At 47.2% G+C, this 24,819-nt stretch overlaps 1 protein-coding gene across 5 annotated transcripts in view; it reads left to right on the plus strand.

Annotated features, from left to right (window-relative positions):
* Positions 1-294: 294 nt before the first annotated feature.
* The window catches only part of TGFBRAP1 (transforming growth factor beta receptor associated protein 1), a 51,475-nt gene continuing 26,950 nt past the window's right edge, over positions 295-24,819 (plus strand). For 3 of the 5 annotated variants that reach the window (XM_082357448.1, XM_082357450.1, XM_082357452.1), the window contains exons 1-2: positions 295-4,159; positions 18,311-19,011. In XM_082357448.1, coding sequence (XP_082213574.1) covers positions 4,020-4,159; positions 18,311-19,011 — 841 coding nt within the window. In that variant the 5' untranslated portion in view covers positions 295-4,019. The other 2 variants (XM_082357451.1, XM_082357449.1) reach the window with 2 other exon arrangements.

The raw sequence follows: 24,819 nt of genomic DNA on the forward strand, positions 1-24,819 counted from the left end.
ATCCCCGGGGGCGAAAGAAGTGAAAGGTCTTTCTGCCGAGGAAACGATTGGCGTTTCCAGTCTGGCGGGAAGAGACGGAAAGGCGAAGTTCACGGAGCGGTCCATGATTGGTCACGGCCGGTCGCGCCTCCTGTGACGTCAGGGGCAGAGACCAATGGGAGCCCCAGGACGGCCTCGCGGGAAGACGGCGCGGGAGGCAGATAGACGTTATCCCAAATATGGCGCGGGTAGCGTCTCGGGTTTCTCTTTTTACCCGTTTTATTGTTTGTTTCTTAATCCTCCTTCAATATGATGTAAGGCCAGAGGGTTTAATTCCCTGAAATCCCACCGCCTGGCACATAGTAGGCACTCAAGTATTTGTTCCCTGAAATAATACTCGGATGAAACTGCTCAAACATGAAAATAACGGCTGAGAAGCGCTGGGGACACGGCCGCATTTTTGTTTAGCTTCCGCAGCTGTGAAATGGGAATGATAACGCCACCTCACAGTGTTGTGAGGTTGGAGCCAAAGCACGGAAAGTCCCTTCCCTGTTACCTCTATCTACCCGGACATTTGTTGTAGCCTGTTGACTGTCATCAGGGGAGAGAGGTGGCAGGACGGTGGTGTAGGTTGGGGGAAAAGAATTTGTAAGAGCCTGAAAATGTGGTTACCGGTTCTTGCTGTGTTCTTTCTCCCTGTGGTTTTCAGGACTTAACCTGAAGCCTCAAGCTCTTCATCAGCAAAAATGTTTTATGGCGGGTGAGATCTGCGCGCTTTTTTTCTCCCGATATTTCCCAGTTTAAAGCTAAAAGTACTTCCCTGCTTAAAACTGAATCCATTAAGATAACTCTTGGTGCCTCTGAAACAAACATCTCAGGATAGAGGGAGCGTCCCCTGGGCAGAAGAAAAAATAATCAGGAGTCAGAGAGGAGGGAGTAGAATTCGGTTCTAACACCGCTCCCCGCTCCAGGGAAGGAGAGACTATGTCTTTGGTAACGCCTGCCCCGGCTCCATCCTGGGCAGAGGCTTGCAGAGTGGAGCCTCCGAGAACATGTGGTGTGCTGTGTTTTAATCAGAGTTTCTGATGTAGGAAATAGGGCAGGGAGAATTTGCGTTTCTAACAAGTTCTAAGGTGATGTTTCAAATGTGTCCAGGCAGAAAGGCCACCTCACAGAGACTCCTGTCACATCGAAACAAGGAAGCTACAGGTTTCCCGACCTTCAAGCCAGGCAGTTACCGTGATTGGAAGGGCCAGGCCTGTCAGCACCAAAACCAAAAGACAAAACCAAACCCCAGAGTGGCCAAAGAGCATCTCAGAATCTATGTGGGGACCAGGGATGCGAGGACCTGACCTCTCCTGCTTCTCCTCATCTCTGGCACTTCACAAATTCCCTAACCAGACACAGTCCTGAGGAAGGGGGCCGGCCTCCGCTGATAAGATTATTGTCACTGCAGCCGAGTGGGGGCTTAAAGTAGAAATAAAGCTCAGTTACAGAAAAAATTCCATTTGTTGCATATTTAAGTTTGTAGACTGAAGTTTATTCCTGCTACAGTATTATCTATGAGTATTATATAGTAACCATAAATGCTTAAGTTTTTTTTTTTTAATTTAACTTTTTTTTTTTTTAAACTCTCTAGGAGTTAAGCCAGCATTTTATTTATTTATTTATTTTGGCTGTGTTGGGTCTTCGTTTCTGTGCGAGGGCTTTCTCTAGTTGCGGCAAGTGGGGCCAGTCTTCATCGCAGTGAACGGGCCTTTCGCCGTCGCGGCCTCTCTTGTTGCGGAGCACAGGCTCCAGACGCGCAGGCTCAGTAGTTGTGGCTCACGGGCCCCGCTGCTCTGCGGCACGTGGGATCTTCCCAGACCAGGGCTCGAACCCGTGTCCCCTGCATTGGCAGGCAGACTCTCAACCACTGCGCCACCAGGGAAGCCCGATGCTTAAGTTTTATTATGAGAATTTTCCCTTCACTCAAAGATCATGAGGGTTTCATTAACATTTTTATTTGGTGCCTGTAGTCGACAAGAACAAAGCTGAGGGAAACCAACAAACACTGCCCTGCCTGGCATCATCACCTCACTGGGTTATGAGCTCCTCTGGGACAGGGTGCATATGTGTCCTTGGAATCTCCGCCCGGTCCCTAGCACGCGCAGTGCTTGTACTTAGGCACTCAGTAAGTGTCTACTGAATGAATAAATTGTGAACAAGATACAAACTGAGAACCTGGGGTGTTGATTCCTCTTGTTGGCAGTGTAATATTTAAGAGACTTACGTTATAAATATTTTATCAGATGTATTGTCAACTGTATCTGAGCATCCATAAAATGCTTCAAAGTGAATATAACAAAAAACAGTTCACGTTTTGGACCCATGTTTTTAGCTATTTAGAACCACAGTTCTGCTATGTGTAAGTGAGGATGTTAAGTTTTGGGAGTAGATAGCAACTATTAAAGTATTCGGTTGTACCTGTTCAACGCTTAATCTATTAGACCATTTTTTTCAAACTCTATAAAATACTCTAACGTGTAGTATGGGCCCAAGGGATATTTAATAAATATAATAAATGAAGTTAATTAATAATTCCTTTGAAAATATTACTTTGATCATTCATAAATATGACCAATCAAAACAACATGAGAAATATTGAATTAGCCTGATGTAGATCTTTGCACATTTATGGAATAGTTACTTACATACAGCTGCCGGACATATGTGAAATAGATTCCTCAGAAAGTTCAGGAAGAACAAATGTTTCTAGATGGAATAATGAGCACATGTGGAGTTTGCCATTTTAAGAATCTTATGGCAAATCCTTTGAAAAAGGAAATAATTATTTCTGAATTACCTCCTTTTACTCCCCTTTTTTGTTAACACGTTTGCACTCCTAGATTGTTTAAAGCAGAACACAAATATTCCATAAACCATTCAACCAACAAAACAATTTTATGTATAAAAAATTTTATGGTGTTATTGAGTTCTGGGTTCTTATCCTTGCTCTTTTCTTCCATGGAATTTGGGAGAAGCCTTTCACTTCTCTTTGCATCTGTGAATTCGCGTGTACAATGCAGAAATCAATAGTGCCTACTTCATAAGGATATGGCGAGGCTTAGATGAGATCACTGCCCTAAGCCCCTTAGCCCAATGTCCAGCTGGCAGTCAGTAGGTGTCGCCTCTGCACCTAATCTCACGCCAGGCCATGGTAGAGCGCTGAAATGAAAAAGCGCAGAGTGGACTCTAGGCCCGGCTGGGCCAGTGATGAGCTCATGACCAGTCACATATCCTCCACAGGCCTGGGCCAAACGAGGAGACGGCTGAACGTACTCCGGTGTTCTCCAGCTCCCTGGCTGCGCTAGACCCGGGAGTCCATTCATTGCCACTTGTCTTTGAAGCACACATAGCTGTACACTCTGGGAAACCCCTTCCCTGCCTGGAGGCTGGGCCAGTGATGCTGGATCCGCTGGGTCAGGGCTGAAGCACTGTCTGGGGCTGGGGCACGTGTGTGGCCACGAACTCCGAAGGGAAGGGCGTAAAAGGCCATAGAAGAGTAATTCCTGATGGTTCTTTATTTCCTTCACTTAACTTTTTTTGCGGGGGGGGTCATTTGTTTTTCGCCATTTGAAGCAGAAGACCACAGAGTAGAATCTGGTATGACTCCTGGTTCTGGAGGACGTTTTTATTCTGTAATCCCCAGGGGCTGGAGGAAAGCTGAGGTCACAGGGGACCTCTAAAGTCAGGGGAAATCATTGAGAAAATTGGGCTTTTTATAATTTATGCTGATAATTGAGCACTGACAGCTCTGGAGGGAGTTTTCTAATTTTTTCATCGTGAAACTGGATTTTGACTATATATTGAAGAGAGGCGCATGGATTCTTCGTAACCTAGGAGTCTTCACTGTGGCTTAACCCAAAGGAATAGCTATTGATGAGCTTTCCTTAAGGACTGGGTAAAATAGTCCCAGGACTCCCTGCTTCAATAAGGACACCTTGGAATACACTGCCCCTGGGGCTCGGGGCTAGCGGTGGGCCGGAAGCGGGCGGCTCATGCCCAGCAGTACATTTCGGTTCCGGGGGGCCACGAGCAGCCGTCCACTCCTCCAGCCCGACTTCGTCAGGTGGCAGCGCCATCCAGCCTTTCCCAGGAGTGATGGATGGGTGGATGGATTCATTCATTCCTTCAGCAGGTGCACTGCCCAGCGCCGTCGCGATGCTAGAAGCAGGGCGGCGGGCGAGTCCGGCAGGCCGCGGGGGAGGAGAAAGCGCGGCCCCGGCAGCGGCAGCTTCGCCGCGTTACCGACCCCGCCCTGCGCCCGGCAGGCTCCGCTCGAGCGCCCGCGGGGATCGGCGCGTCTCCCCCCGGACCCCCGAGGCAGGCGCGCCGGGAACCCTGCAGACCCCCGGCACCGGAGGCCGGAGGGGCGCCCCCCTCCCCGTAGCCCGGCCCGGGGCGGGGTCTGCAGGCGACGCGGGCCGCAGGCCGGACGGGGCCTGGCGCTCCCGCCCTCGGCCGTCCACGTGACGGGAAGCGGCGGGGCCGGGCTGGAGCCGGGGCCGGGGCCCAGGAGCGCGCGGCCCGGGGCGCGGGGCCCGGAGCGGCCGGAGCGCGGGCTGGTGAGCGCGGGGCGGGCAGGGAGCGCGGGGACGGTGGGGCTGGGGTCGGCAGGGGCTGGGGGTCGGCGGCCTGCGGGCAGGTGCGCGGACAGGTGCGCGCAGGCAGGTGCGCGGGTGGCGGGCGCGCGGCGCCGGGAGGGGGCGGCTGTGCGGCTGCGCGCTCTCGGGGCTGGGAAGACCCGAGACTTGGTCCCGGTTTGGGTGGGCTTTCGCTGTTCTGGAGGGAGGAGCCCGGCGGGACAACACCCCGTGCCCCTCGCCCGTCTCCCCTCCACCCGTGCGTACGATGGTTTTGTCGCTGTGGTTGACGTTTTCTGGAGCTCGTGGGATTTGAGAGTGCAGATTCCGGGCCACATTCGGGCCTGTTTGGCCTGTACTGGGAGACGGGGCAGGGGTGCGATGGGAGGAGGGGAGACCTCGCCCCTGTTCTCCCCTGGGACGGAGGTGCGGGTGGAAGGAAGTTGAGTTCTCCGCTTCTCGCCTCCTGTGTTTTAGGGGGTGGCTTTCAAGACACAAGCTCCCGCCTGCAATTTCCCGCACCTGCCATTGCTTCCGTCACGGGCTGCTGGGTGACCAAAACCCCCCCAGGCCCTGCCTGGCCGCTGGACATGGGGGTTCACCCAGCGCCTCTTAATGCACACGGACTGTACTGGGTGCTGGGGTCCCAACCTGTCGGATCAGGGTTCCATCCTTGAGGAAGCGCTTGGGGAGGGCAGGCAGCCGCGGGGACAGTGGTGGCAGGCGAAGACCCGGGGAGAATGTGTGAGGAGGGTCCGCTGCGGTGTGAGCTGGCAGACCCTGGCCCAGAGCTCACGGCTGGAGGCGCCCCCGAGCCCACTACCCCTCCTCTGGCCGCGCTTCTCTGTTGGTCAGCCGGAAACTCCAGCCCTACGGTCAGGTAGGAAGGAACATCTGGCCAGCTGCTTCCTTTTCTTTTTCCTTCCATTTCTGACAGGCACGCAGCCTCAGTGGTCACTGGAGCGGCCTCTTTGGTGTGTGGCCCTAGAGGCCGTCTACCACTAGCCTTCGCAGGCCCCGTTCCTTTGTGCAAAGGGGCAGTGCTGTTCCGTGGCAGTGGTGGGCTTGGAGCTGCAGGTGCAAACCCTGACGCTGCCACTTCCTAACTGGGAGCCCAGGGCGTTCACTGGACGTCCTGAGCCTCAATTTCTTCAATCAAAATAGGGGGACTATGAGAAAAGATACATGCATTCCAGGAAGAAAATGTGCGTTGGGCACAGAGCCTGGCACTTAGTAGGTGCTCGATGAATTATTGTTACTAAATAGAAATGAGGATGTGGCGTGGTGGCTGTCTCAGTTTTGAAGGCGGTGGTCTCGGCTCTGAGTAACTGTTAACCCAGTGAGGGCTCTCCTCTGGGGTGAGGCTCCCCGGGGGCTCTGAACTCCAATTTGCTGTGCACATTTTACAAAGACGTGGAGGACAGGTGTGGTGCTAGCCCTCGCCTTCAGGTACGTCCTCTGCCTTTTCTCTTCCACTCAGACGGTGAACAGCAGTCCTTGGGTCCTACAGGTGGAGGCAAGTTGCCGTCCACTGCGGGCTCCCAGGACGCTCTAGCCTCTGCCTGACCCTCCAGTGACAGGGCTTTTTGTCAGGAGCCTGTTCTTCCCTCAGGCAGCTCCAGTTGACAAGCTTTAAAAGCACCGAGCTCACTGTTTAAAAAACGTGAAATTTCCAGGCCTGATTTGCAGCTAGCATTTCTGTTCATAAAAAAAAAAAAACAACTGGTTATTATGGTTTATTCCTTCACGCTAATATTAAAATTTTGTGATCCTTTAAGAAAACTCGAGGAAATTTGACGTAACGAGTTAAGCATCTTCATCTTGGTCTCAGTTCTCATTAGAAATACATTAATCATTTGTGGCAGCCAGGTGTTTGGATACCGCCCAACAATTTGGCCTTGATAACTCATCTCCTCTGTGGCAAACCTGACCCGTTTTTCTTTCTTAAACAATACCGTACTACAAAGTGAGCGTAGAAGTAACAAGTTAATTTGGCGCTACCCCGAGTGAGCTGGAGAGCTCCATGCAGAAGGGCAGGAGTGGTCACTGAGTGTGTTGTGAAATCGTGCAGGTGATTTGAGATCAGGATCTTTTGATAGGCAAGTAGCTGCTATTGGGTAAATTAAAGATTCAGGAAAAATAACATGTGAAAGAGGACAATTGCCTAGCATCCAGTAAGCCCTCAATAGTTCTTATGACGGTTTGAAGGTCCAGTATTGAGGAAGATGTTACAGAGGAAATGCCCTGGAGAGCCATACCCCTCCTCTGCAGTTTGTCTGCCTCCCCTGCCCTGCCCTTCGCAAATCCCTGCTTCAGTTATAACTGCTGGTGTTGCTGTTACAGGACGCATATGATATGTATACACAGAGACACACAAATGCATATATGTGGTATGTGTATATATGTATGTGTACATACACTAGTGTGTGTATATTTACATATATACGTATTTAAATAATTCTGATTAGTATTGCCCAGGAAAAGGGTCCCAACTATGAATAGTTACATACAGGTATGTACTGGGAAAAGATCAAGATGACAAGTTAGTTGTTTGGCCTTAGCTGTATCTTTTTTCTTCTTCTGTTTTAAGATACTCTTTCAGGTCATTGAAACAGGTTTATTGTGATGTAACTAGCCTTATAATATCTCTGTCACATGAGTGCAAAAGAGAACATTAAATGGTCATCCAGTGGTGTCCTGATTTTCAAAAGGGGGAAAAGTTGTCTTTGGTGCAGGTCAGTAAATGTGTTGTGGATTCCTGGCGGATTTCAGGACCGGGTCACTGAGCATCCGGCTGTGAGAGCTGAGAGAAGCACAGGGGCAGCATGGGCTGCCGTCCCTCAGAACATTTGACGCCACAGAAACGTGTGTCCCGTTTAGATGAGATTACCGGGCTGGCGGAGAGATGTGTCCGCGTGTCACTCTGTATCTGAGGTTGAGCAAGGCAGTGCTGGCTGCGCTCCATTTGGGAAGAAGCGTTTATTTGTGACACAGCTTGTTTAGGGGGCGTGGGGAGGGGGGGAGGCGTTTGGCCACAGAGAAACGTAAGAAGGGAGGGTGAGGCGGGTCCTGGGGGCCCTCTTCTAGCCTCGGGATGGAAAGCGAGGACCTACTGCTGAGGGTCCCTCGGGAGGAGCCGCGGGAGGAGCCGCAGGAGAACCCCACCTGTGGGCCTCACACGACGGTGCCCCCCGTGTCTGGGGTTGTCTGAGTTCTCTTCGGGGATCCGAAGTCACACTCGCCCCCTTTGGTTAATGCAGTAGGAAGAACATGGCCTTGGAGTCAGAAACAGAAACGGGGGTGAAGTCCCAGTTTCTTCACCTGCGGCTGTGTAGCCTCTGTGTCCACAGTGACACCCGCCTCTCGGAGTGAAGCATCCGTCCAAACCCGGGGCCCAGGGCCGCAGTCAGCTGGTGCCCATCCTTCATCCAGACTCAGAGCGGCCTTGACCCAGGGGTGGGCGGTGTTGCGCAGTGGTTAGGGCCCCGCTCTCCGTGGTCCTTCAGCCTGTGAGAGCTCCACCTCCCCCTGCGGAGTGGAGTGACGAGAGTGCTGGCCTGGTCGGCCACCGCTGTGAGCTGAAAGAGCCCACTTGATCCGGAGCCTGGAATGTGAGGAGCATCCCAAGGGTTATGGCTTCCCTAGGATACTGTTGTCACTACCCTGTCCTCCACAGGAGCCAGAGAATAGCCCAGAGACAGCGTGTCATCCACCCAGATTCAAAGAGGGGACAGGCCCAGAGGCTTTAAGTGACTTGCCAGGAATACACCCTCTGTCCACCTGAGTCCATCCCAGACGTTCCCGGCTCCCCTGGTCCGGTGTCTGCTCAGTCTTCTTCCTTCCACGAGAAACTGGCCTCGAGCTTGCTCCAGCCTCCACGGGAGTGAGGCCAGGTGACCTGTGGTGTCGTGAGACCTCCTTTGCGGCCCCTCCGCTCAGCTCCGTCCTCTGGGCCTCAGCTGTCTCTCCTGATCTTATGGGACCAACGTGATAACCTGTTGACGTGGGGTTGAAAACAGCCGATGAAACTTGGGAGGCTGTGTATCTCCCCCCAGCCCTTTCCTGGAACGTGAGAATGTGTGACAACTTTAATTCCCTTGTAGGTTTGATATTTTCAGACCTGATTTCAGTAGAACTGCTATTTTCAGTTTTCCCAAAGATCTCCCCCTTCTAGAGTGTTGGTATCTCAGGTCTTTATAAATGCGTTTACCCAGGTTAATCGAGAAACTTCTTACGAAACTTTTTTCTATGAAAGTCTGTTGTTAAAATGGCAAAATAAAAATTTTTTAAAAGTTGCATTTGTAGAAATACTGTAAATGACAGGCAGATTCAAGGAATGCAAGCTCTCTTACAGCTAACGCCTGAGCTCCTCTGACCAGTGGCAGGCTCTCGGAGGGTCTCTGCCATGCTCCCTGGGCCCACTTCCGAGACTCTGACCCCCAATCAGAGTCTTTCTTTCTTTCTTTTTTAATTTCTTGGCCGCACCCTGCGGCATGCAGGATCTTAGTTCCCCAACCAGGGATCAAACCCGTGCCCCCTGCGGTGGAAGCGTGGAGTCTTAACCACTGGACCACCAGTGAAATCTATTTTCTGATGAATGGTTTCCGTCCCTTGAAACGGTGCCCAGGGAGTGGTTTTTGCTCCCGATCCCTTTTGACAACTGGTGGGTTTGTAGAGCACCTCACATGCTTGCAGATGTAGACATGGCTTTCCAGCTCAAGTGCCTGAGGAATTCAAGGATTCAGAACTGAATGTAGCTAATAAAGCAAGTGACTGATGTGGAATAATATGAATAGGTTAATGACTGTAATTTATAATTAAGAGGAAAGATTGGCCAAGTTTACATTTTTAAGGGCTTCGCATCTTGTGATCAGTTTGGAGTTTATCTTTTAGGCAGTGGCACACTTTCCGAAGCGCTTTAAGGGGGGGTGATGACGTGGTGTTTGAGATGTGAGGTCCGTGGTCCTGCCCATCTTCCTCTGTTGGCTTAGAATCAGGCCTGGCTCTGGTCCAAACGTTAGAATGACCGTTTGATCTCTATTCACTTATAAAGGACTATCAGAAAATTTTAAAAAAATGTAAACTGGGACAATAGCAAATCTGCCTTTAGGTAAAGTGTCCTTTTTAAAATGTAGGTAAGAATTAATCTTTAGCTGGTCTATAGGGAAGCACCTCCTGTGATAGGGCTGTGATACCCATTGATGGGTTTTTACCTCTAAAGTGATACATCTCTGATGCACATATGCTGCGTAGGGCTCTATAGAGTTTGTTTTATTTTAAAGTGTCGATGTAATCCTCAAATGTGTGATTCTTTGCAGACACACAGGATGCCATGCCCATCTTAAGGCTGTTCTCATATTATGTGAACGTTCTGTGACAGGAGGTAACAGTGTCCTTTGGTTCAAGAAAAGTAATTATTGGCGAGGATCCCATCATAATAAACAGCACTTTGTCATAGCATTCTTTTAGCAGGATATATTTATTTCTGGCTCAGATCGGGAGTCTATATGTATATATATATTTTTTTCTTTGTTTAATCTTGTAACCTTGGGTCTACGAGTGTCTTTCTGAGTCTAGATAATCTTTCTACTTCAAACATTGCCTTTATTCCATGTTTATTCTTTCTGCTGTGACTTTTACCCGCAGCGTGGAGCATTTCCATTGCTCCAGGTTCTTGAAAATCCCCGGTGTCATAGGACTTCAGAGGTGTTGTCCGCTTGATGGGTATGCAGCGAAGTCTCCTTGTAGCTGCAATTTGCAATTCCAGATGGTTCTGCAGGTTGATCACTCCTCCACGGCTCCTGGCCATTCACGTCTCCGCTTCTATGAGAAGCCGGATCGCCTTTTGCCCGTTCTTCTGTGAGATGCGTGTTATTTTCTTCCCGTGCGAGTTCCCTGGACCATCCAGGCGTCTTTTCGTCAGACGTGTGAGGTCAGCGTCTTCTCCCCCATTCTCATGTTTCTTCATCTTAACTTCTCACTTTCTTGATGGTATCTTTTGAAGAACGTAGGTTTTACATTTTAACATGAATAAATTTATCTTTCTCCCTAGGGTTTGTGCTTTTTTATCTTATTTTAGAAGTTCCTCCCTACCTTAAGGTCATTAACATATTTTCCCCCTATTTTCTTCTCAAAGTATTAAAGTTATGCCTTCCATACTTAAGAATCTTCATCCATCTGGACTAATTCTGGTGTATGGTATAATGTAGGACTCTAGTTTATCTTTTTTCTTCTGTGTGGATATCCAGTTGCCCAGCACAGTTTACTGAGCATGTGCGTGCTCTGTATACACCCCGTGATATACAGTGCCACCTCTGTCGTATTCTTAGGTTCCGTATATGCACGGTCTGTTTCTGAGCCCTCGGGTATGTTCTCTTGGGTTCGTCCTGTACCAGCACCACATTATCCTAATAGCCATCACTTTATATTTCATCTTCTCTGTTGAGTCAAGTCCCCTTACCTTACCTTTTTCAGAAGTGTCTTGCTTTTTTTGGTCCTTCTCTGCATATGAATTTTATAGTCTTGTTGAGTTATACACACACACACACACACACACACACACACACACAGATACGCACATTTTACAATTTTATTGGAATTGCATTTTTTTCTCTGGGTCTTTTAGGGGCGAGTTTGCTTTTTTATGGAAGCAGAATTTGCATACGGTAAAATACACCGAACCTAAGTGTACAGTTCAGTGAATTTTGACAAACCCATACACCGGTGCAACCAATACCTCAAACAAGATGTAGGATATTTGTGTCACCCCAGAAAGTTCCCTTGTGTCACCCCTTTCTTTCCAAAGTAACCACTGTTCTGGCTTCTATCACTATAGATGAGTGTCGCCTGCTTTTGAACTTCATATACATGCAGACATACGTATGTGTATGGTTTCCTTCATTCAGTGTTTTTGAGATTCATCCATGCTGTTGGCTTTAGCGGTGGTTTATGCTTATTTCCAAGTTGTATTCTGCTTTGTGAATACTCCACGTATGGGTACGAATGGGTAAAACTGAGCTGTTTCCTGTTTTGGGCTATTATGAATCAGGCTGCTATGCACATTCTTGTACAAGTCTTATTGTGGGTGTTGGCATGTACTCCGGAGAAATGGAAACATTAAGAGCGGAACTGCGGGGTGACAGGATATATGCATGTTTAACTTTGTAAAAGACCACCAGATTTCCAAGGCAACAGTACCATTTTATCCTCCTTCCAACAAAGTATGAGGTTTCTAGTTGTCTTTTGTCCTCATTATCATTTAGTGTTGTCAGTCTTTTTAATTGTCGCCATTCTAATAGGTGTGAAATGGTATCTCATGGCTTAAAATAGATTTCTCTGATGACTAATAATGGTGAACATCTTTTCATATTCTTATTGGTCATTCACATACCTTCACTTTTGAATCTTTTTCCATTTAACAACTAGAGTTGTCTTTTTATTATTGGTTGGTGGGAGTTCTTATATATTCTGGAAATGAGCCCTTTGCCTGATATGTATATCACAAGTTTTTCTCCCAGTCTGGGGCTTGCCTATTCATTTCCCTAATTGTGTCTTTCAATGGATACACATTTTAAATTTTTATAAAATACAGTTTATCACCTTTTTTTCTTTTCTGGTTAGTGCTTTTTGTATCCTAAGAAATCTTTATATACCCTGAGGCCCCAAAGATATTCTTCTGCCTTTTCTTCTAGAAGATTTATAGTTTTAGCTTTTGGTTTTAAAATAATTTGATGCATCTCAGATTAATTTCTGTACATGGTATGAGGTAGCGATAATTGAGGTTAATTCTTAACCCCATTTAAGGTTATCCACATGTTCCAGTGCCATTGATGGAAATGACTTTCCCCACTGAATTTCATTGGTGCCTTTGTCAAGAACCAATTGAATACATATGTGTGGGTCTAATTTTGGACTTTCTCTCCTGTTCCATTGATCTATTTGCCTATCTAGATATCTTAATTACTCCAGTTTTATAGCAATTGCTGAAATCAGTGTAGGTCCTTCAACTTTGTTCTTTGTTTTCAAGATTGTTTTGACTATTCTAGGTACTTGGATTACCATTTAAATTTTAAAACCAGCTTGTCAATTTCTGCAGAAATGTATGCTGAGATTAAAAATCAGGTCTTCCTTAATATCTAGCAATAAGATTTTATTATTTTCTCCTTGAAGTTCTTACACGTCTTTGCTAGACAATTTCTTCATACCTTAATTTTTTTATACTACTGTAAATGTCCTTTATTCAAGATTAAAATTTCTAATTGTTGTTTGTGTAGAAATGCAGATTACTTTGGTATACTGATTTTTTTGATTAAAGGATATTTCTAACCTTTTATTAATTCTAATAGATTATTTGTGAGTTTCCACGCAAACGGTACTATCACCTGTAAACAATTATAGTTTTATGTCTTTGTCTTCAGTTCTTTGTAACTATTCTTTTTCAACTGGCGAAGACTTCCATTACAATGTTGACTACAGATGGTGTATTAGTTTGCTAGGGCTGCTGTAACAAAGTACCCTAAACTGGGTAGCTTAAATAACATAAATTTTTGTTGTCCCACAGTCTGGAGTATAGAAGTCTGAGATCAGGGTGCTGGCGGAGGTGGTCCCTCCTAAGGACTCTGAGGGAGAATCTATTCTAGGCCTCTCCCCGAGGTCCTCACAGCCTTGGGTGTTCCCTGGCTTGTAGATAGCCATCTTCTCCCTGTGTCTCCACGTGTCTGTCCTCTACGTATGTCTGTCTTGAGTCCAAATTTCCCCTCTTTATAAGGATACCACTCATATTGGATTAGGGTCCACCCTAATGACCTCATCTTAACTTGATCATCTGTAGGGACCCTATTTCCATATAAGGTCATATTCACCGGTAATGGGAGTTAGGACTTTTTAACATATTTGGGGAGACACAATTCAACCCACAAGAGGTGATAAGGGTCTTGTTCCTTCTTTTATGTGTTTTCTCTTTTAATCTTTAAATGTGCTCAGTTAAACTGGCAGATTTTATTACCTTAAACCAGTATTGCATGCCAGCTTATTCATATTGTGTTCATATATACACACACACACACACACACACACATACATGTATTGCTTGATTCAGTGTGCTAACATTTAATACTTTTGCATATTTATTTATAAGACTGATCTATGATTTTCCTTTTTCCTATATCCTTATCTGGTTTGGATATCAAAGTTATACTTTACACTGGCTTTATAAAATGAAGTAGGATACGTTCCTTCTTTTTTATTCTCAGGAAAATGTATTGTGTGAAATTGGAATTATGCAATTGCCAAAGGTCTGGTAGAACTGTTAGGAGATCCATCTGGACCTGGTGCTTATTTTATGGGACAGTGTCCATGAAATCAGAATATAGTCCGAGGTCTAGCATTGTGTAAACGCATCAGCTCTCCCAGGCTCGGCCAAGTGCTACGAAGAGAAGTAGGGCCTCTAGAAGCCTATACGGCTGTTGTAGCAGTTCTTCAAGTAAAGAACACAGAAAAACGTTTTTGAAGCTTATGGGTAATCTCAAAATCTGCTGCCCAGCTCTCTGTGTAGCAGCAAGAAGGGACTTACTGAACTGAGGTTTCCTAGGAAACCTAAAGGGACCTAGGAAGTTGGCAAAGCAACAGGTTCTTTTGACAGTGTCTTCAGGTGTAACTAAAAGATACTGTGTACATCTGTAGAAGAAAACTAGTATTTTTTTTTTGAAAACTAATATTTTTACATTAACATTTTCAAAGACACTCAGATTCTGATTATCACTAGTGGTGGTGTGTATATTCTTAATTCGGTGGAAAGTAATCACTAATATTTAAATTTTGGCCCTTAGCACACACGTTGCTTTATACTGTTACTTGTGTAGTTTTCTATTATGTCCTTAATGAGATTGGGAGACTCTTGGGAAAGGCACAGTGTCTTGTAACTTTTTTTGCACACATACAGGTGCTTGTTGCATATGTAATGTTATCTTTTTTTATTGTCCATGAGTGTATTAATATTTTTCCATTTTTTTTCTCTAGGTATATATTTTGCAATTTTGAGAAAACTGAAATATTGATCTTTTAAACTACAGCCATGCTTTTAAGGTGCAGTTCTAAGAAAAAGTTAGTTTAAATATCAGATCAGTTTGCGATCACACGATAAAGTATGAATTGTACACTTTAGAGAAATTTTTAATCTTATTACCATGTTAAAACCTCTCTGAATTCAGACCCCAGTAAGTTGGACTTAATATAGGGAGGTACAGCCTAAAGTTTATCTTTCTGTGATTCATTATTTTATCCAAGTAAATTTATCATGTGACTAGATCATGGAGGAAATTTTCCTGCTGCTTAAAGGAATAAATCATTTTTAAGTATCAGAATGTTTAGTGTCAGCTTTCATTTACCTCCATGTAATTCTGTGTTAGCAACTTTGGAGTTTATAATACACTATTGTTGACCTTCGTGCTGTGAATTGGCTCTCCAGGACTTATCTAGCACTAGATACACACTTGCACCCTTAAACAAAATCTCCCCAACATGCCCCCAGCACCTGGGAACCACCATTCTACTCTCTGTTTTCAGGAGTTCAGCTTTTTTAGACTCCACATATAAGTGAGATCAGTCAGTGTTTGTCTTTCTCTGCCTTATCTCACTTAGCATAACGCCTTCAAGGTCCACGCATGCTGTTATAGATGGCAGTATTTCCTTTTTCTCATGGCTGAATAATACTCCCTTGTATAGACGTATATGTATGTATGTGTGCGTCTGTGCGTGTCCATATATCTCACATCTTCTTTATCCATTCATCCATTGACAGACACTTAGGTTGTTTCCATATCTTGGGTATTGTGAATAATGCTGCAATAAACATGGAAGTGCAGAGATCTCTTCGAACTTCTTTTTTCATTTGCTTTGGATATATACTGAGAAATGGAATTGCTGGATCATATGGCATTTCTATTGTTAATTTTTTGAGGAGCCTCCACACTGTTTTCCATAGGGGCTACACCAGTTTTCCACCGACAGTATGCAAGTGTTCTCTTATCTCCACATCCTCATCAATACTTGTTGTCTTCTTGATCATAGCCATTCTAACACATGTGAGGTGATGTCTCATGGGGGTTTTGATTTGCATTTCCCTGATGATTAGTGATGTTGAGCACCTTATTGTGTACCCGTTGGCCATTTGGATGTCTTCTTTGAAAAAAACATCTATTTAGTTCCTCTAAATAGACACATTTTTTATTGGATTGTTTGGTTGTTATTGTTGTTATTATTATTATTTATTTTTTTTTTTGAAATAGATTGAGAAACTGATTGGAAATTGAATGCAAACTAAGACCACTTGACTGTTACTGAAATGAATAGCCCAGTTTGCTTTTTTTTTTTTTTAAAGAAATTCACGTTCTTTTATTTATTTATTTATTTATTTATGACTGTGTTGAGTCTTCGTTTCTGTGCGAGGGCTTTCTCTAGTTGCGGCAAGTGGGGACCACTCTTCATCGCAGTGCGCGGGCCTCTCACCATCGCGGCCTCTCTTGTTGCGGAGCACAGGCTCCAGACGCGCAGGCTCAGTAATTGTGGCTCACGGGCCCAGTTGCTCCGTGGCATGTGGGATCTTCCCAGACCAGGGCTCGAACCCGTGTCCCCTGCATTGGCAGGCAGATTCTCAACCACTGCGCCACCAGGGAAGCCCTGTTGTTATTATTATTGATTTGTATGAGTTCTTTATATATTTTGGGTATTAATCCCTTATCTGATATATGGTTTGCAAATATTTTCTCCCATTCTGTAGGTTGCCTTTTCATTTTGTTGATTATTTCTTTTACTGTGCAGAAGCTTTTTAGTTTGATGTAGCCCCACTTGTTGATTTTTGCTTGTGCTTGTTGCTTGTGCTTTTGGTGTCATATTCAAAAAATTATTGCCAGTCCAAAGTCAAGGAGCTTCCTCCCTATGTTTTGTTTCAGTTTTATGGTATCAGGTCTTATGTTTAAGTCTTTAATCCATTTTGATTTAATTTTTGTGAGTGATGTGAGATGGGGTCCAATTTCATTTTTCTGCATGTGGTTATCCAGTTTTTCCAGCACCATTTGTTGAAGAAACTGTCCTTTCCCCATTTAGTATTCTTGGGTCCCTTGTCAAATATTAGGTGATTGTATAAGTGGAGGATTATTTCTGGGCTGTCGATTCTGTTTCATTGATCTGTGTGTCTATTTTTATGCCAGTACCATACTGTTTAAATTACTATAGCTTTGTAGTATAGTTTGAAACCAGGAAGTTTGATGCCTCCAGTTGTGTTCTTCTTTTTCATGATTGCTTTGGCTATTTGGGTCTTTTGTGATTCCATACAAATTTTAGGATTATTTTTTTCTATTTCTATAAAAAATGCCACTGGAATTTTGATAGGGATTGCCTTGAATCTATAGATGCTTTTGGGTAGTAAGTACATTTTAACAATGTTAATTCTTCCAATCCATGAACATATTCAATAGGTATCCTTCCATTTGTGTCCTCTTCAGTTTCTTTCATCAACATCTTGTAGTTTTCATTGTACAGGTCTTTCACTTCCAGCCTTTGCTGGAACGCATCAAAGGATTAGGGGTTTGGTCTCTTATGAGGCAACGCTTTTGGATACGGGAAGTGAGAAGAAGTCCAGCCAGCCTCCCTCTGACTTCCTCAGGCCCTGCAGTTCTCTTTAGAGCTGCATAATCCCCCTCTCCTGCTTGGGGCTATCAGGGACTACTGGGCATGAGTCTGCTTTCTGGCCAGCGGAGACATCAGGGAAAAGCCATCTTGCTTATTTCTGCTGCCTCTAACTTTGTGGAGTGTGAAACCAGAGTCCTTTCCGGAGGAAGAAGTAGAAAGCCCAGCGTTAGAGTGTGGGGCAGTCTGTCTTCTGGTGGAAGTAATCCATTAACTGACCTGTCCGTAACCTCACAAATCCACTAAGTACCTCAACTCACCACCTGCAAGACTTGGAGATTTGTGGCACATCTTTTCTTTTTTTCTTTTTGGCCACGCCGTGCAGCATGTGGGGTCTTAGTTCCCCAACCAGGGATCGAACCCACATCCCCTGCAGTGGAAGTGTGGAGTCTTAACCACTGGACCACCAGGGAAGTTCCGAGGCACGTCTTTACTGCTCCACACGAACAGGTTTCCTCTGGGAGCCAAATATGGTGCTGGGGCAACGGGCGTACCTCAGTGGGAAAAATGCAAGGGAATTTGGGGTGTGATCCCTGCCTCTGTGTCTCCTATGAGATCTGAGGGGCAGGAATGAACCACACAATAGAGGTTGCTCCCCACCATTCACTTAGACACCGAGTCAAGTGACTGGTGTGGCTCAGGGGAACATCAATGAGAATCGCTTTTGCCTTTTTCTGAAGTGTTTTTGTTGCGTTGTCTCTGGGGAATAGGTGTGCTTGTCTTCTACCCACAGGTGTGTTTCCCAGGAACAGGAGACTCCCTGTAAGTCTCAACTCCTTTGAGAAGGAGCAGGGTGGCACTTCATTAGTAGCACGCGTGTGCTCTCCTGCCAGGGTCTCTGTTTACCTGGTGGGAGGAGACCAAGTGGGAAACGTTTTCTTTCCTTCACTTTTTTCCAACAGTGTCGAATGATTTCCTTTCACTGAAATCAGAGCTGGGAATCAGCGTGTGTTTATCGTGACCGGAAATGGTTCTGCTTAGTCCTTGTTCCTCTAACTCACCTCTCTTCTCCTCTCCCGCAGATCAGCCGCGGACATGATGAGCACCAAGGCCTTCACCCTGGTCCCCGCCGTCGAGCGGGAGCAGCTGATGGGCGACAGGGAGCGGGTGTCCCTGGAGTGCGTGGAGTGCTGCGGCCGGAACCTGTACGTGGGCACCAGCGACTGCTTCGTGTACCACTTCCTGCTGGAGGAGAAGGCCGTGCCCGGCGGGTCGGCCACCTTCACGGCCACCAAGCAGCTGCACAGACACCTGGGTTTCAAGAAGCCGGTGAATGAGCTGCGGGCGGCGTCGGCCCTCCACCGGCTGCTGGTGCTCTGTGACAGCTCCATCACCTTGGTCCACATGCTGAGCCTGGAGCCCGTGCCCTCGGGTGCCCGCATCAAGGGGGCCACGGCCTTCGCCTTGAACGAGAACCCGGTGAGCGGAGACCCCTTCTGCGTGGAGGTCTGCATCATCTCCGTCAAGCGCAGAACCATCCAGGTGTTCCTGGTGTACGAGGACCGCGTGCAGATCGTCAGGGAGGTGTCCACTCCGGAGCAGCCCCTGGCGGTGGCGGTGGACGGCCACTTCCTGTGCCTGGCCCTCACCACCCAGTACATCATCCTCAACTATAGCACGGGCGTCGCCCAGGACCTGTTTCCCTTCTGCAGCGAGGAGAAGCGGCCCATCGTCAAGAGGATAGGGAGGCAGGAGTTCCTCCTGGCGGGCCCCGGCGGATTGGGTGAGCAGGATACCAGGCGCCTCGGCTCACCTCGCCCACCTCTGCCCGCTCTCCCTGCGCTCCGTCCTTGAATGCATGCCGAGATCGGAGAGGGAGGTGGCGGTTCTGAAAGCTAGACACTCGTGCAAACAGAACTGCACGTCCGGTGCTTGCGCAGTTTTCATTAGATTGTTCTGTGAGTGTGGGTTTAATGGAACAAAAATAGACCACTCTTAGAATCACATTTCCTTTGTGCTAAAGTAGAGCCTGAAGGTGGCTCTGGGGAGAGAATCCCACTAAGGGGATAAGTACACAAAGAGGAATCTGTAAGACTTCTCTATAAGATTTTCTCCTGTGGGTGGGTTTCCTAGCGGATTGTTTTTATTCTCCATTCTGAAAGGAGCTGAGGGAGCTCACTTAACAGATGATTTCAAAGGTGGAGGCTCCAAGGGTATGTCCCTGATTTTCTCTTTTTTTTTTTTTCTTTTAATTAATTAATTAATTTATTTTTTATTTTTGGCTGTGTTGGGTCTTCGTCTCTGTGCGTGGGCTTTCTCTAGTTGCGGCAAGTGGGGGCCACTCTTCATCGCGGTGCGCGGGCCCCTCACTATCGCGGCCTCTCCCGTTGCGGAGCACAGGCTCCAGACGCGCAGGCTCAGTAGTTGTGGCTCACGGGCTTAGTTGCTCCGCGGCATGTGGGATCCTCCCAGACCAGGGCTCGAACCCGTGTCCCCTGCATTAGCAGGCAGATTCTCAACCACTGTGCCACCAGGGAAGCCCCCCTGATTTTCTCTTACTGACTGCAGTCTCGTCCCACCAAAAAGCGTCTAGCAGCTAGCTCCTTAAAAGGGCTTTAGCTGTTTGCTGTGTCCTTTCTCATTCTCTGCACTGCCTCCTAAGAATCAGAGCTGGCAGTGCCATCTGTGGTCATGGTCGTGGATGGTTCATAGTGTGTGTGTCTGGGACAAGCAGGTGCTGAGATGAGTGTCTCCCTTAACACCCATAGTCTTTAACCTGTCTTCCTGTCCTCTTACGACTTTGTGACGTCCGTGGCTACGGATGAGTAGTTCCTGGATCCTTTAAGTCACAAGGGGCTGCCGAAGGGCAGCATTCTGTTGCTGTCCATTCCTCCTTCCTGTCGACTGGAACCTTCCGCAAGAGAAGCCTCTCATTAACTTGGTTTGCCCCCAGGATCATCGTATAAGAAAGGCAGGAGAAGGAGGTTTTCGCAAAGATGACCTTTCTCTCTTCCCCAAGTGAAGTGTCACCATGAATCATGGGTGTAAATGTATGTGGTGTTTCAGTCCATCTGCCCTTGGGGGTGGTTTATTCAGGTTGACTGCAAGCCCCTTCCCCGCGCCCCTGGAACTTTGGTATCTTCCGTGTCTTCTGCTGTGACAAGGTGTCCGGGGTCCCTCCGTACGTCTCCTGCCCTAGATCTGGTTTCCGCCATTTCTCCAAGGACCCCTGATGTTTAGAGACCACAGTCTGGGTGCCGGAAGTGCTTGGGGTCCGTTGTTTCTAGGCCTCTTGGGTGGACAGAGCTGGGAAGTTTGCATTATTTAAAGATAAAACCCATCGTGAGAGCGTATCGATGGAACAAGTTTGGGGCTACTGGGCGCTGACCCCGTCTGTCTGCGTGCCTGTGTCTCCTCCCACCCACCCCCAGATTCTAGTAAATTCCCACCGTGACATGGTTGTTCCTTTGATCTGCCCCACAGGACACAGAGCTGAAGGACAGGACCGACACCACTGCGCCCACCATGTAATCACCAGAAAACGTTTAATTGTAGTTCTTTTTGTCCTCAGGGTGGGGGCCGTGTAACCCACTAGGAACGTGCAGTCAGTTTCTGCGTTTAAGGTCACTGGGAATAGTTCCCATCCGTGTGGCTTTGCCAACAACGGGATATACAGTTAGACGGAAGTGTTTCGTTTCACTTTCCATTTCTAGAAATTGCTTTCTCTTATTGTTTTCTTCTGTAAATATGCACAAGTTTCCACGTCAGATCCACACAGCAAGGTACATTCACCTACTCTCTCCTTCCTCCAGAGGTAACCTTTATGAGTGTTTGTCCTTTCATTTTCAAACAAAAATTATAAATGAATATGTAGATATGTGTATCTCCCTCCTTCAGAGTTGCAGGCTGTCTCTCCTGTGTGGAGGGACCACCGTGCATCAGTCAGGCCCCGGTGGTGGGCATTTGGTTTTTTTCCAGTCCATGGTATTAGTAGGAGCTTATCTGTTTGGATTTTTCCAGTGTATCTGTGGGAAATCTTTCTAAAGATGGGGTTGCTGAGGCCACATGTAAACACATGTGGATCTGGAGCGGGACACTGCCAACCCCCCCCCCCCGACAAAGGTGGTAGGTACCATTTTTTCTTCCCCTGGTGCCTGTTTCCCCTCAGCTTTGCCAGCAGCGTCAATATATTGTCAGACTTTCGTGCTTTTGCCCATCTGGCACATGAGGAACAATATCTCAGTGGTGTTAATCACATTTCTCCTCTTATGAGCAAGATGGAACATTTTTCAAGAATTTAAGAGCCATTTGCCTTTCTTTTGATGGGAATTATCCCTTCTCACTAGCTGTTTACTTTAGCATTTGTTATATATTTGAGATACCAACTTCTCTGAGACATGTTTCAAATATCTACAGTTTTTACCCTGAAAAAGCATTTCTTAACACGTTTCTATATAATCAAATGTATTAACCTTTGTACTTTATTGCTTCTTTTTTGAGTCATAATTATGAGGGATGTTTCCCCCTCTCCCAGGTTGTAGACAGATGCACCCACATTTTCTGCTGGTACTTTTATGGTTTCATTTCTTATAGTGAGGAGCGAATTCGATTTCATCTTTGTCTGTATGGTTGTCTGTTCTCCCCACACCTGCTTCAGGAGTCTGTCTTTCCTCGCTGGTGGCAGTGGCTGCTTCTCAGGTACCGTCAGTTTCCTTATGCCGTTGGGCCTCGCGTAATGGGTTTCCTGTTTCGTTCCGTTGGTCCGATTGCTTATTGATGAGCCAGGAGCCTGCTTTAGCTGTAAAGGCTTTGCCGTGAAAACATTTGACTCCAGTATCCTGTGTTGGTTTTAGTGTTCAGATTGAAGGGAAATGGTAGTCAGTCATGTTCAGGCCTCATTTTTCCTCAAACTTAATCTGTCTCAACTACCTGGACATCATGGTAAATGAACCAACCTTCCTAATTGTTGTTCTGCTTGTAATAGGTGTGATTATAAGCACATTGGCGATCCCCTGTAAGCTCTGTAATACATCACTCTGTGCAGGCTCTGTGTACGACACAGTAATCACCGCCATCATTAACAGGCTTCAGAAATTAAGTTCAAGCAAATTGCTATAATGAATGCATATGCACCATCAGACATATGAACGCTGTATGTTTTCATTTTGCCCACTGCCTTCCCCCCTGAAGATCACATGTGCCCACTCCCCTGTCATGAGAAATTGCTCTTAACTTTTTGCCTTAGTTTTTTGTTTTTTGTTTTTTTTTTTGCTGGGGCCACGCAGCTTGTAGGATCTCAGTTCCCCGACCAGGGATTGAACCTGGGCCCCGGCAGTGAAAGCCCAGAATCCTCACCACGAGGCCACCAGGGAACTCCCTGCTTTCGTTTAAATTTTACTATTTTAAGCAGTGCTTTGTTGAAAATTTCATAATACAATTGATTATTGTGACTTTAAACTCTATCCTTGGATAATGCTTCTTGAAGAATGCAGATAATTCAGCTACTCCTTACCCCTCATGGCCCCCTTCCCCCTCCCAGCTCAGATAAGGGGGTCCACTGATATTTAGAGGGTAGAAACCCTCTAAATGGGAAAATAACCCAGTGGAAAACAATGGTTTTTAAAGGTGTACCATTTACAAACGTGGTACATTTGCAGGTTGACAGCACTTGTGTGCCTTTGACAATATGGAAACAATAGCGCGTGTCACCTGCTTTCAAGCATAGAATCAGTGGGTGGGTGTCGACAACGGTGCCCCTGTTCTTGAGTGGACCTGTGGCACCTTAACTCTACCTGACCTGGACCCCTGGTTGCCAGTTACTGATCTGCTCTTTTATTCCAGTGAAATCCTCTGCTTCTCTTTTTGTGTGGAAGCCTCTGTTCTTGATCTCTGGTTTCTGCCCTTTGCATTGCAAGAACACTCATGTCTGGGCCTCTGCTGCACAGTCCCTGGTCGGGTGATGCCCGGCCTTTGCGGGTAAGTGCGGTGACGCTGATTTAATTCCAGGGCGAGGCTGGACAGCGTTTTGGTGTCCGTGCTCCCATGAGAGCTGTGTTATCCAGAACACGGTTATTTGACCTGAAATTCACAGGCTCCTTGGGGTTGCTGTATGCTTGTCCCGTCACCAGGTGACATTTGCCAAACGTCTGGGTGCAGATGGTGTGCTTTTCTCTCCCTTCAGGCTCTTTCGCTGGCTGGTTCTAAATGCTCGGAAAATTCTAGAGAGTGCGAACCTCATTTCCTCCTGCAAAGCTCAAGCTTTGCACCTCGAGTTTCTCTCCCTCCGCATGTTTCATGCTCTTTGAATACTTTGGAGATACAGTCGTCGGGTAATTCAGACCTTAGTTGCGTCCTCTCGGTGACTGTACAGTATCAGAGATGCCAAAGTCGTGCGTTCACTCTTGTGCCCTCTCCACCCCTGGTGCAGAACCCACTGCCCTGTCGGCCCCTCTTACCCGCTGGCGCTGAGCTTTCCGGCGTTTTCCACATTTCCACCGAGCTCCTTGCCTCCTGGTCTGCTCTGGGAAGAAGTAAGGAGGAGCCCTCGCCAGCCTCAGGGGAACCTCCTCTGCCCATGGCCTGGCCTCGCCTGGCTCTCCTGCTGCAGGAAGGGTACCCTCACCCCTGAGGATGCACTGGCGCTCCAGGCGCCCCTCCCAGAGGTCCACGCCCTGCCAGCCCTGTATCCTGACCCCGGCTTGGCCTCAGACTCGCCCGATCATGTTGGTGCTGATACTGATGGCGCACAGTGGCCTTGACTCTCGCTCCCTCTAAGTCAGGTGCCCAGTTCCCTGATTCGCCCTGGAAGTTACCCCTCCTCGGTCAGAGCCCCCGGCTGGCCTGACTCAGGCCTCCTTCCTGGTGGCTGGCGGCCGCCTGGCCTCCCCCGAGTTTGGGTCTGTCCCTCCTTCCAGGCTCCTGCCAGGCCAGCCTTCCTCAGGCCCCTGTGACCCTGTAACAAGTTCAGCCTGACTTTCCTGATCAGCGTTTCCTGCTCTGCCCCGAACTTGAACTTGACTTTCTGACCCTCAGCATCCCAGGCAGGGTTTGCTCTCTTCTGGGGCCACGTACCCACTTCCCTGCATCCCGGGGACCCTCGTGCTTCTTGCTGCGGGGGCCCTACTGGCCTCCTGTCGTCCTCCTGTGTCTGCTTTTTATCTGGGAGGTGGTTACCAATGCATCTCCCTGAACCCCTTCACCGCCGCGGAGCTCCTGGGCGCGGCTCAGGTCGGCTGCCGCTTTAAGCTGACGTTCAGCGTGCTGACTTACAGCTCTTCTTGTTTGTTCTCATCTAATAGATGAGCTTTCTTTTCTGTTCGTGGTGGGTTCACCCGAAGTCACGTACTGTTTCGGTGCATTATTCTCAATTTTACACTATCCTTAAAAACACCCCAGTGACTGTTGTGCTTGTCAATTGGCCATCGATTTAAAAGTAGAATCACCAGATTAACATGTCAGTGTATATTCAGTTTTGATAAAGAATTATTCTCCAAAAGTGTTCCTCATACCAAACCAACACTTGGTGCTGTTAGTCTGTAACCTTTGGCCAATCTGATGGGTATAAGTTGGTTTTTTACTTTTTTTTTTTTTT

Source organism: Balaenoptera borealis, assembly GCF_965194805.1.
Source record: "Balaenoptera borealis genome assembly, chromosome: 15".
In the NCBI taxonomy this organism is placed as follows: domain Eukaryota; kingdom Metazoa; phylum Chordata; class Mammalia; order Artiodactyla; family Balaenopteridae; genus Balaenoptera; species Balaenoptera borealis.